This window comes from Botryllus schlosseri, chromosome 16 (assembly GCF_051294905.1).
Source record: "Botryllus schlosseri isolate E-star chromosome 16, Bs_hap1, whole genome shotgun sequence".
NCBI classification, from domain to species: Eukaryota; Metazoa; Chordata; class Ascidiacea; order Stolidobranchia; family Styelidae; genus Botryllus; species Botryllus schlosseri.
Window position 1 is genome coordinate 19,477,018 of NC_137251.1, and position 13,326 is coordinate 19,490,343.

The 13,326-nt window shown below is 40.2% G+C and overlaps 1 protein-coding gene across 8 annotated transcripts in view; it reads left to right on the plus strand.

Moving 5' to 3' along the window:
- The window catches only part of LOC145458344 (uncharacterized), a 41,953-nt gene extending 34,333 nt beyond the window's left edge, over nucleotides 1–7,620 (plus strand). For 7 of the 8 annotated variants that reach the window (XM_080336684.1, XM_080336681.1, XM_080336687.1 and 4 more), the window contains 7 exons: nucleotides 71–597; nucleotides 1,416–1,520; nucleotides 1,591–1,843; nucleotides 2,223–2,407; nucleotides 3,227–3,713; nucleotides 7,162–7,220; nucleotides 7,290–7,620. In XM_080336684.1, coding sequence (XP_080192810.1) covers nucleotides 71–597; nucleotides 1,416–1,520; nucleotides 1,591–1,843; nucleotides 2,223–2,407; nucleotides 3,227–3,713; nucleotides 7,162–7,220; nucleotides 7,290–7,314 — 1,641 coding nt within the window. In that variant the 3' untranslated portion in view covers nucleotides 7,315–7,620. The remainder of the gene's footprint in view (nucleotides 1–70; nucleotides 598–1,415; nucleotides 1,521–1,590; nucleotides 1,844–2,222; nucleotides 2,408–3,226; nucleotides 3,714–7,161; nucleotides 7,221–7,289) is intronic. The other variant, XM_080336683.1, reaches the window with a different exon arrangement.
- The last annotated feature ends 5,706 nt before the right edge of the window (nucleotides 7,621–13,326 follow it).

A 13,326-nucleotide genomic window follows, 5' to 3' on the forward strand; every position in this document is an offset into this window, starting at 1 on the left:
TCTACTTCTACTTAAGTATCAACGCTGACTACGTTGGCCACATCTGGCTTTAACGTAATGAAATTTACAGCCACAAGCAACCAGGTCTCCATCAAAACATTGCCAACATCGCCGTTGCGGGTCGACAGAAACCAATAGCGAACAAGGAATAGCGCGATACCGCCCGAATTCTGCCATCCCAATAGATTGTCATCCGACACATAGCCCGTTGCATATGGTGCCGGACGTTATTCCCGAGAAGCACCGCAGAGAAAGGACTCAACTCCCAGAACGTACATCCGGGACACTTACCGACGTACCTTTGATGTCCAGTCATACACCGGAAAAGACGTTCGAAAGACAGTGGAGGGACGTTGGAATATCGTGCAATTTGGAGAATTCGTCAGACTCTGGGTGTGCTGAGGATAATCGGTTGTCGGTTTCGAGGCAGAAGTACGCTTCGATTTGTATTCAACCGTCGCAGTACCTCACGAAAAAGCCTTTAAAGCGGACGGAATCGCTGAGACTACCTGGCGAGAAGAGAACTGTGAATTACGCTCATTATCCTTTTCGATCACCTGTGCATAAAACGGGACCTTCATACGAATCTCCAACCAGGTACGTCTCAATATAGAGCGACATTGCATAAAATAAATGTCCCTAGAAATGGTGCTTTAAATAACAATGAAAATATCGAAATTTGTCAATTTCGTGATTGATAAATTCAACATGAAATGGTTCCTTCATAGGATAATTTATTTATTTATAAAGTTATTTTAGTTTTGAGTTTAGTTTCTGCTAGTAATATACTCATGGCCTGGTTTTCTAGGCTTAAAGCATGTTGTCATATCGACCCTCCCTTATATGTCTTGTTTATCTCATATTTCATTCAACTGCATTTTATAATATACAGGTTGAATTGCACGGTTGACAGATATAAGATTATCTCTCTCTTTTTCCTCAACTTGTCTCTCTCCGTTTCTCTCTCTCTGTTTGAATTGTACTGCCATGAATAAATTAATTTCACACTGCCTCTATATGATATCACAAGTACACTTATCTTGAAAAAAGTCATTTGTTTAATCGCTGTAGCAATCTGCATTGTCTATCGATAAAAAATTTAACTTTGCAAGAAACTGAAAATAAAAGCCCGAAGGGAAGGAAGATAGAATTTTCACCCCCAATCACTCCTTCGCATTTCCGCTCGCTCCCAAACAACCCTTTTATAATTAAACGCAATACATTGGTAGCTTTAACACCCTAGTTAACGTCCACTTGTGTGAACATCACTTTATTAGTTACTCCGCTGTATCGCGAAATCGCCCCTTCCCAGTCGGTGAAGTCGACCACTGTAGTGTGTTCTAGTGAAGTCTTTAGTGAGCTACAACGCTGCTCCGCACGATATAACATATGCTCATAGAAGTTTATTGATCCAGGAACGGATACAGTACACCAGATGAACTTAATTCGCGAAGCAACAGAAATAGTCTGGCTGGCAGACGAACAAGAAAAAGTATGTCAAATCTACCGTCCGAAAGAACGTACGTATAATCGTCATTTGGAACGAAAATAGTCAATAGCAAACACTTTTTTACAATAACCTTTGAACAGGTGCCTCCACGTTTATCATCCCGCACCGTGCGTTCGCATCGGCTCCGTTATAGCTGGCCATCTGGAAGAATTGGAACGTCGCAGAAAATATTACTCTCTGCAAAGCGTGGACGAGAGGCTCGAGAGATCGGAAGTTTCAAGAGATTTGAGTTTCGAATCGAATAAGGAAGAGATAAACGATAATCTTGCCGAGCGGTGCATTTCTGTCGATCGTGATTCGGTTTCGCAATCGGACATCTCGGGGAGCGCTCATGTGAGTACATCTATACGTAGGATATTTTATTGTATATACTGTGATGATGTTTCTCTTTAAAGTAGTAGGGCATAATTTCATGTCATTCCCAAATTAGTCTGACCATAGTACTCATGTTTCGGCGCCCTTTCCATGCTTTCATCTCTGTTCCATCCGCATTGAGGCAGTAATAAATGACCGCACGAGAAACATTGTGTCAGAAGTGGGATTCGAACCCACGCCTCCAGTCGGAGAGCAGCAGAAGTAAATAATCTATGTAGCACATGTAAGGGGGCAATTCATTATCGGAATACCTGTTGCATAGTATCCCCTAACCACGGACTTCGAAAATCGGTAGTTATAATATTTTCCCATCCCATCAATGATATTCTCGTTGTAGCGCGGTAAAGATGAAATGGATCCAGAAACAAAGGCCGCTCTGGAAGTAGCAAAGCGATTGGCGGAGCTAGACATCAAAATGACGAGAGAGGAGTGGAAAGAATATTTTTCATACAAAACATTGCCGAAGTCCGTGGAGGAAGTTCTACGTCAAAACAATAACGAGAAACAAGAGCCTGCGAAGAGGTGGAGGAAGCGTTACTAGTAGTAATTTACTACCTTCTACTTTACTCACCGTTAATACATGATCACATGATGGCGCTAGTATTCAGATATAATTTACACCTCTACATTTTCAGCGTACCTCCACGGCAGCCGCAGAACGGAAACTACTTACTTTCTACTTTCTGGATTTTGAAAAGTAGAAAGTGGTTTTGGGACCAGTTCCTATCGCTTATATGAGTGAATTTGTCACAGGAACAGATTGAAATAGGCCTCGTGTTCAGGGTTGTATACAAGTCACAAGTCGATCTCACTTGTACAGTTTTGACTCGAGTCAAGTCGAGTCATTTTCAATTCACCAACGAGCCAAGTTCGAGTCCAAGTCATTGTGTTCACTGTTCAGTTCCGAGTTCAATTCATCTTCAACCCATTTTTTCAACTACGCATGGGTGGTAAGGAATGCCTCGCATTCATAATATAGCACTTTCCCTCACTCTTGACAGTTTCTGGCTCTATTTTTCAAGTACTAGCACTGATAGACGAAATACCAATAATGTGGCAACTTTACAATTCTTCGAAGTTACAATGAAATGCCTGTCTTGGCCGCCCTAGTCTCGAGTCATGCGCATTGACTTCAGTATAAGTGGAGCCAAGACATCCTTGTTTCTATTACGGTAACCGATTGTATCTTCTAAGGTTCTGTGTATTGAGTGCAGTACGATAAAGTTGTGAAATCACTGTAAAGTTTGTATGATACCGTACTAGTTCGGTAGAATGGAATTTCAATTACGATAACCTTTATCGTACCCTAATTTTGTACCAATATCCCAATTTATTTACCAGATTGGAACACCAGACGTACTTCGAAAAGACAAGCGGGTCTGTGGAAACCGTGATCGACGTACGGCAGTTCAATGCTCCCTCGTCGAGCCGAAATTCTCTCTCCTCTCAAATCACTTGCCCTTCGGATTTGTCATCGACGCGTTTTGAGGTGGCGAACCTCTGTTCAAGCCGGCCTACCACGTACACAAATCCAAGAGAGTTTGATGCTACGTATTCTGGGCGATCTTCGACAGTTAGCAGTGTGCAAAAAAGAACTCACCAGCATATATCTCCAGTAAAGCGGGTGACTAATAGATCCTTGTCGAGGCAAAGTGATGTGACGGAGTATGACGAAATGTACATCAATGATCAGGATCAATTGGTTGCGTACGGTCAGTCAGGTGTTGAAGATGGATTGATGCGAGTGCGAGATGACATGAGCGATGAAGTCTTTCAGAACTGTGACCGTGGCCAGACGCGATTATCGTTATGCGATCACCATTCTCGGGTAAGCCTGTTGAGCGCGTGAGATCAAGGGTGGTCAATGTAGTAAGTGTTTCTATTCAAGTCGAAGTAGAAAAACAACAACCTAAATTTCTGCTCAATTGCAAGTAGAAGTAGCGATTTTCAAAACATCTTGTAAGTACTTCATATGGAAGTGGAAAACGAAAGTCTCCTCAAATACTCAAATAAGTAATTTAAAAAAGTAGATTCGGACGGAGGATCGCATGCCTATAGCACAGGGGTCGAGAATCTTTCTCGTCAAAAGAGCCATATTGGCCCTATATCTTCCATTGCTATTCATAAAGAGCCATGCAACGATGTATATGTAGATTTGTGACGTTGTCGTGGCACGAAATCACAGTTCACTACATGGTATTCGTCGTCAACGGCATATTTTCTATGTAAAACTGATATGATGTTATAACGCGGAGGGGAAGTTAAAGCGTCTAGACTCCCACGACCCACGACGTTTGTCCTCTTAAAAACTTTTCTCATCTAGCACAAGAGCAATGATTCTGGCCGTTAGGAATAAAATTTCTAACAAGTATCAGCATTATTGATAAATGAGATGCTAATTAAGTGTTCCACTTAAAGTTTATCGGAGAGCCATATATGGCTCGCGATCAGACATGGGGTGATTACTTCACGAATGTAATCGATTGCGATTACGATTACTTGTGAATCCCGCGATTGCGATTACGATTACGATTACAGCAAAATTAGGAAGTAGTCGATTACGATTACGATTACATTTCAAAAGTAATCACGATTATTCACGATTACATTTGTTTGGCTTCTAATATATTGGAGATATTGGAAGACAATATAAGGCTTGCGAGGAAGATAAGGTCTAATGAGATACCAACTTTCTTCATAAATGATACGTCATTTGCTTGTTACGTCATAATGCACCCATTGCCCAACTATATGCAGGACTATTCGTCGCAGCCGACGATTTGTATTCTTGTCAGGTCCGTATAACTGCTACACCCCAAACTCCCCAATACGACCGGGAGCGAGCTCTAAGAGGACTCAAAAGTATTTCGTAAATCAACATAAATTATAATAGAGTATTTGCAAGAGAGTTAAATAACTTCGAGCTAATGTCTCTAAATAGCTTGATGTTGAAATGCATACCTCTCCCCCTCAAGAAAAAAAGCATGCATAATTTATAAGAATATGCATTTCGGTGGCCGTCATTACCCCGGTACGACACACCAAAAGACGTATGCAATTTCGGCCAACATGTAACTCCACAAAGTGTGCTACAAAAGAATGACCTTGGCCTAAACTTTGGGTATGTGTCCATTGTCAGTGGCCGCTCTCTGTGGGCGTGACGAATAATCCGGTCCCTCCAATCTGAGCCCCAACAATGCAAATTCTAGCAGGGGTACTCACAGAAGAATGAAGACATGACAATTTGTGCGTGCGTCTCTCGAAAATTTTCTTATAGTCTGCTCCGTTTGGGCGAGTGCAGTATCTTTTGATTATATAAAAGGCGGGAGGTCACGAATTAACAACATACAATGAAGTAATTATAACAACATACCAGATGCTATAATTATGAATGACGTGCCCCCAGCTCTACCGGTAAATCTGAATGAATAGCAATATAATGCAATTACCAATATTAAGACGAAAATCAGTGATCAACTTGAAAACTGACCACCATGGGGCTCCAATACCCTGGGTTGTAATGAATCGAGCCGCGATTTGTTGGTGACTAGACTTGACTCGAGTCAATTTTTGTATTGACTCGACTTGTACTCGAGTCATTTTGCATGTATCAAACCAAGTCATATGACTCGAGACTAGAACGGCCAAGACGGACATTCCATGTAACTTCGATGAATAGTAAAGTTACCACATTATTTGTATTTCGTCTATCATCATGCAGTCCTGGTACATGGAAATAGGGCCGTAAACTGATAAAAGTGATAAAAATTACTATATTATGAATACGATCCATTCTATATTACTCGAGCAGAGTTGAAAAAAGTGGGTAAAAGCGGATTGATATGAAAACTGATCTGTGAACATAACGACTTGGACTCGTAGTCGAGTCAAACACTATGACTCGGACTCGACCCTATACTAGGTGACTTGGACTCGGACTTGACTCGGGGGTGAATTGAAAATGACTCGACCTGACTCGTGTAAAAACTAGAAAAAGTGATATTGACTTGTGACTCGTAACATTGTGACTTGGTTACAACCCTACCAATACCAACGATTGGAGTGGGGGACGAATTGCTGTTTTGGTCCTGATTGTACCTAGAACCCACGCTAACATGGCGTATGAGCGAATGGCTATGGCGACAGGTATAAATGTCGAGTGAAGAATTGTGAAATAACGATTGGCGCCCGTTTCAAGTAGGGTTATATGAGAATAAGATAAAGTGAACTTAAAATTCTACCTTCCACTTAATACAGATACTGCAAGAATGCGTATATCTAAGCATACCCAGACATCAATACATAAGTTACTATTAGAAACTAGGCAGCGTGGTGATTGTTATCTTGCTGCGAGGTAGTGGCGTCTGGAGCGTATTGATAACCTGATATACGTCATGGCTTACACTGTTCTAACAATCACACAACAATGTACATCGGATACTTATTTACTACGTGTGGATACTTCTTACGCAAGGGCGAGCAAAGCTAATGCTTCTGACGTAATAATGAGAAGTGGCGTTTGAAAATCAACCGTTTGCGCTATCAATAACCTGGTAGAATATCTCTTCCTTGGTCACGAATGTTCGGTTATGTCATATTCATTGTACAAATAAAATGTAATCGTCCTTTCACAAAGAAATCGATTAGATATGTGAAGTAGTCGATTACGATTACGATTACTTTGGATTTTTTTCGAATGTAATCGATTGCGATTACGATTACGATTACTTGAAAATGCTGTAATCGTCGTAATCGATTACGATTACTAATCGCGATTACCCCATGTCTGCTCGCGATGCATAGGTTCCCTACCTCGGATAATCCGACGTGCCTACTTTCAAAAATGCAATGTTTCTTGCCGACCAACCCAAAACAACCAATCCCTAATGACACATGAAATAGGTGCAATCGCAAAATATGCATTTATGTAGCATGATACATGGGCTATTCAAAATGGTTTTAGGACAATTACACTAATAAAAGCGATGTTAACTTATCCCTAAACTACTTTCCAGTTTTCAAAATCCAAATCAAGAACTGTAAGTAGTTTTGCATAAAAACACTTTCCGGGTGGATTTGGTAGTGGTCTAACCACATGACCACTTGAGTAACTAGTGCCACTATAGGTATATCCGCCTTAAGCTCTTCGAGAAAATAGAATTACTTCATTTCTGATCACCTCTAAATATTTGTTCAACAGCGATCCTAAAATTTGCTATCCATATGACAAGTTCTCTAAGTATCTAAATCACATGTACTGATGTAATGTGTTACAGGCTCTATATCACTGTGACAACGCCAGCACGACTGAATATGGCGACTATCACTCACCAGGGTTGGTATTTCGGACACCTAATGTATAATGCTCACGTTTACCTGAATAAACTGTTTTGAATTCGTGCAGGATTGATCAAGGAACGTTTGTATGAAGTCGAATTGATCGGAGTCGTCGAAACATACACGAATACTCACGAGATATACCGAATCGCGCCTGCAGTTGTTGGCATTTCTATTTGCATTTCAACGAATCTGTCTAATACTGGAAAGTTTATTTCTCGGAATGAAACCGATATTGTTTTCTGTCGGCATTTTTTACCCTCGTGATTATTTATTTCAATGTGATATTCATAAAGCTGTGATGACCATTGTAATTTATGTTGTTCACAGCATTTTCAAGATTATCCTTCATATTGAACACGTCATGAACAATATGCCTGGTGATTCAAGGCCCATTGACATCAACCGTCAACTGATACTATATGTTTCTGAACGACATTGGTAACTTTCCCAGTATAGTGATCTCGTATATACTTCTGTGTCATGGATTTTCTCGGATAGGCTGGTGTTCGACGTCATGGTTGTGTTATCGCTATTTTCTAATTGCGTCGTTTCTGGTGCAAATAAATCATAATGCTTTGTTAACAAGTCGCAAGAATGCGATAGTTGTCTTGGTTAGCAGTTAACATATCAATTTTCAGCTACAATTGTATTCTATTTGTGATATCTGTACATCATATTAATTCTATTGAACCGTCATGCACGCGACTGTAGGCTGCTGTAGTAAGATACTAACATCGTGCACATCAAAAATGACAATGCTAATGAAAATTCTGACCGGAGTTTAATTGCGATATGATCATGACTTTGTTTGTAAGATCGGAATAGGTAACGTGGTTGTGCGATGTCACTAATATGTAGCTCTCTCGTGGTTGAAGATATAGTCATTGGTCAAGAAGTTCAAATACATATTTTTACAGTAGTACCGTAGTGTCCTATATGGTGTCGACACAAGCAAATCTCACGCCTCAGTGAAATTGATTCACGTCACAATTTCCATTTGGCTACAGGCAATTTGACGGTAATTTTTGACCGGCTTGCCGAGCATTGAAATTGGTAAAACGGGTATCAATCGAAAGCTGACTCTGCACTGATTACGAAAATATAAATTTTATTCCGCTCGTGGCCCTGGAACCCCCACAATCAGCCTCGAATTTTTCATTGTTATTGAGATTGGCATCGGGACGCAACAATGCTGCCTGGTTCTTTTGCTCTTGAGCTACTCTCTCGTTTTGCCAGACAGCATTGTTGTGTCCCAGGGCCAATCTCCATAACAATGAAAAATTCGAGGTTGATTGTGGGAGCTCCACGGCCACGAGGGGAATAAAATTTATATTTTCGTAATCAGTGCAGAGTCAGCTTTCGATTGATACTCGTTTTACCAAATTTAATGCTCGGCAAGCCGGTCAAAAATGACCGTCAAATTGCCTGTAGTCAAATGGAAATTGTGACGTGAATCAATTTCATTGAGGCGTGAGATTTGCTTGTGTCCACACACACACCATATAGGACACTATGATATTATGATATATTATCTAATTGTATCGTGAAGAAATCTACATTGGACCGACAAGAAAGAATATGGATATTGACTATCACTTGAGAAATATATTTACCTATATTTTACGTGCCAGTTCATTTCCTTTTCGTGGTCGCTAATTTCAGTGTGTAGAGTACTCTATTTGAAAATTATCTCACCAACCTTTTAACGTGTCTATTTCAATGAAGTGGACTAATTTTCAGCTAATCTGTGTCATATCTTTTTTTCGTTTACTGGCGATGTCTTCATTCAAACTCCACCATAGGCCGTTGTCAAGATCAAAACAAGTGAAGAGTCATCCTTGCCTCCTCAGGCATACCTGGAACACGATTTTTGTGACGAAATTGCTCACCGTAAATATTATTATTTCAAATCCGAAATTTCAATTTGAGTGACCTCGGCTTCTACTGGTTGGAATTGATTCAAATATGGTGTGCAACGTTTTTTTAGGTAACCTGACGGTTTGACAACCAAGCCGATGAAATTTGGAAAAAAAAGTTTTTTTGGACACCCCTAACCTATACACTCTTAGCGAAAAATTTTGTAGGAAATTCACACTCAAGGGACGTAAAGGGTAGTACACGAAAACATAACCTACCTCAAAATTATATCGCAGTCAATAATCCTACGTTCTTACATGCATAATTTGAATTATAATGTCGTGCTCGATTTATACCGCGGTATAGGTCTGAGGAAGGTTCTGGTTTCGTGTCTCATGTAGGGGAGATGATGGTACCGATGGATCCCTGGGACCGGAAATACTTGCAAAATTCTCCCTGACTATTCCATGATTACACTCCGTGAATTTGTATACAATTACATGCTGACAGAATCTTTCCTCACATGCAAAAAAATTCGACCTACGTAAGTTATGGGGTCTATGACGAATGATTTACGTTTTAGGGGGTGTAAAGTAAATTTGTATCGACATGTATATTTTTCTATATCACCTTTCAGACTAACAAACCCGCCATAATTTTTGATGTGAAGTATAGGGCTTGTATCAAGGTGTATAATGGCACATATTTTTTTGAATCAATACCATCCTCGAGTGGACTATTTTCAAGTCAATTACAATATTTATGGGGTGGGGGACCTATGGTACTATAGCCAAATCAAGCAAAATAGATGGACCAACTAATCACTTACCAACAGAAACTCGCCTACATATATATAGGCTGTTAATCATAGTTACCTGTGGTGTTTTATCGCTATTACGAGGTATTTGAAAGTCAAAATGTCGATTTGCGCGTAATATGTATGTGGCATTAATTTTGTAAGTCTAGGCGTAAATCAAAACATGATTTTAGGCCAACATTTAAGTTGATATAATCTATGTTATTCTTGAAGGTCGCGACGAAACATTCTTCATTGGCTTGCTGTAGCTTAGCTTATAGTACACGAAAAAACATGTTAACAAATTTGAGTTTTTGAGCGTATGTCTCATAGGTCCCATGGTCGTGTGCCTTTGGACCCACCGGGTGGGGACCGATGACACGTTAGAGCAATAAATTTTAAACGTTCATAAATATCTTTTGAAAAGGTGGATACCATGTAAATGTCCGCGATAGGTAGAGCTTGTATCGAAGTGATGAGACAGCAAAAGATCTGCTATTCTCGGCTGAAGATTTGAGGGCCAGACATCATTTTGCAATTTTTGATCTATCGGTACCACATCTCCCCTAGGCTATGTATTGTATATTCACACCAGTATGGCGCGCTATGGCACGCTACCTGAGTATGGACTATATAGGGGAGATGTGGTACCGATGGATCACTGGGACCGAAAATACTTTGAAAATTCTCTATGATAATTCCATGATTACACTCCGTGAGCTTGTCTACAATTGCATGCTGGCAACATCTTTCCTCACATACAAAAAAATTCTACGTGCGCGAACTATGGGGTCTCTCACAGATGTTTTTTGTTTTGGGGGGTGTAAACTAAATTTAGATCGACATATACATTTTTCTTTGTAACCGTCAACACGAACAAACCAGCAATCATTTTTATTGTGAAGTCTAGGGCTTGTATCAGGCTATATAATGGAACCTATTATTTTTTTCAGTATTTTCCTTGAGTGGAATTTTTTTCGATTCATGTGCAAAATTAGTGGGGTGGGGACCGATGATACAATAGCCAAATCAAGCAAAATAATCAAGCATACTAATCATGAAACAAATGAAACATGACTACGTACAGAAAATCTTTATGTAATAATTGCATATGATGTTTTATCGCTATAACGAGGTCTTTGGAAGTCACACTGTCGATTTTCGGGCAATATGTATGTACCCTCAAATTTATAAGTCAAAGCCTAAATCGAAACGTGATTTTATGACAACATTTGAGTCAATATTTAATCTATTTTTTGACGGTTGCGACCGAAAATTCTTCTTTGGCTTGATGTAGGTTAGATTATAATACTGAGCAAGAAAAGTTGTCACATCTGAGTTTTTTAGGGTATATGTGTCATATAGGTCCCCGGGTCGTGTGCCATTGGACCCACCGGGTGGGGACCGATGACACGTTCGAGCAACAAATTTTAAACGTCCATGAATATTTTTTGAAAAGACGGATATTCATGTATACGAGCGCGATAGGTAGAGCTTGTATCAAAGTGCTGAGCCAGCAAAAAAACTGCTGTTTTCGGCTGAACATTTTGAGACAAGCGATCATTTTCCAATTTTTGATCCATCGGTACCACATCTCCCCTACGCCGCGTTCCCTCTAGGATCCGCAACAGAGTCGGCGAATACGTTGGCCAGCACTTAATTGTACGACATAAACATCAACAGACTAAGGATAAAACATCGGATAAAATAAACAGCGTTGGTCGTGCAGGGTCGGTCGATCGTCAGATAAAAAGGCGACAGCACTTGTCAGGTAAAAGGCGGCGAGTATCGAAAGAAGATCTTCTTTAAATAGTCGGAATCCAGACATGGTCGCGCAAAATGACCAGCAATGATTGGTAATTTGATATCCGACGTCGAAAGAGTATGTGCAGTATACCAATCCGCCATACCAGTTTATCAGGGGTGGTACACTGGTGGAAATACACACTGTTTCTTAAGGAGCGTACCACCCTGGAAAAATGGTATTTTTTAGTGAATTCACCAATTATCAGAATTAGGTGAATAATTTCCCGTTTACATGTCCTTATTTTCGGATCCGTAGGCTAATTTTGGGGCGAAAATTCGTGTCAAGATTGAAAAGGGGGCGATTAGTCGAAAAGATTGGGAACCACTGCTCCAGTCTAATAAAAGATTCTAACATAAAAAGGACAAGCCATGAGGTGACGTGTGTCGGAATGCGAGATCGATATACCAGATCGTGGTCTCGCAATCTAAAGCACGGACTAGTTTTTATTTAGCAGTGGTCTGCTTGTATTTTGACTTAAGCATGGACATGGAGCTTTTCGGATCGCCGTCGAAATACCGCAGGGGAGATGTGGTACCGATGGATCAAAAATTGCAAAATGATCTCTGGCCCTCAAATTTTCAGCCGAGAATAGCGGATCTTTTGCTGCCTCAACACTTTGATACAAGCTCTACTTATCGCGGACATTTACATGGATATCCTCCTTTTCAAAAAAAAAATTTATAAACGTTTAAAAATTGATGCTGGAACGCACACGACCATGGGACCTATGAGACATACGCTCAAAACTCAAATAACTTGTTTTGTTGTGTAACATAAGCTAAGCTACAGCATGCAAATGAAGAATGTTTCGTGGCCACCTTCAAGAGTAATATAGATTATATCAAATCAAATGTTTGGATAAAATTACGTTTGATTCCCGCCAAAACTTACAAAATTAATGCCACATACATATTACCGGAGAATCGACATTTTGACTTTCAAATAGCCTACCTCGTAATAGCGATAAAGTACCACAGGTAATTATGATTTACAACCTCTATATGGGTAGGCGTATTTCTGTTAGTGATAATTTGGTCAAACTATTGTGTTTGATTTGGCCATGGCACCATAGGTCCCCCAACCTATAAATATTGTAATTGAATTGAAAATAGTCCACTCGAGGATGGTATTGATTCAAAAAATTTGTGCCGTTATATTCCCAGATACAAGCCCTATACTTCACATCAAAATTTATTGCAGGTTTGTTAGTCTGGAAGTTGATATAGAAAAATGCATATGTCGATCCAAATTTACTTTACAGTTACACCCCCTAAAACGTAAATCATTTGTCACAGACTCCATTACTCACGCAGTTCGAAGTTTTTGCATGTGAGGAAAGATTCTGCCAGCATGCGATTGCAGATCAAGTCGCGTACTGTAATCATGGGATTATCAGAGAATTTTTCTAGTATTTTCGGTCCCACATCTCCCGTACCTAAGCTGAGGTCCAGCATACTTGATAGTTGTTTATATGCTGATCATGCGGTAGTTGGACGAGCACGCATCCGGTGTGCAGGTGTAGAACTAAATAGGACCGGCCTATTGTAGCGAACATTGATTGTTTCCATCCCTGCCGCCCCTACCTAATCCTGGAAACCAGTGAAGACCGACGTATCCACGCAACACGAAACACAGTAAACA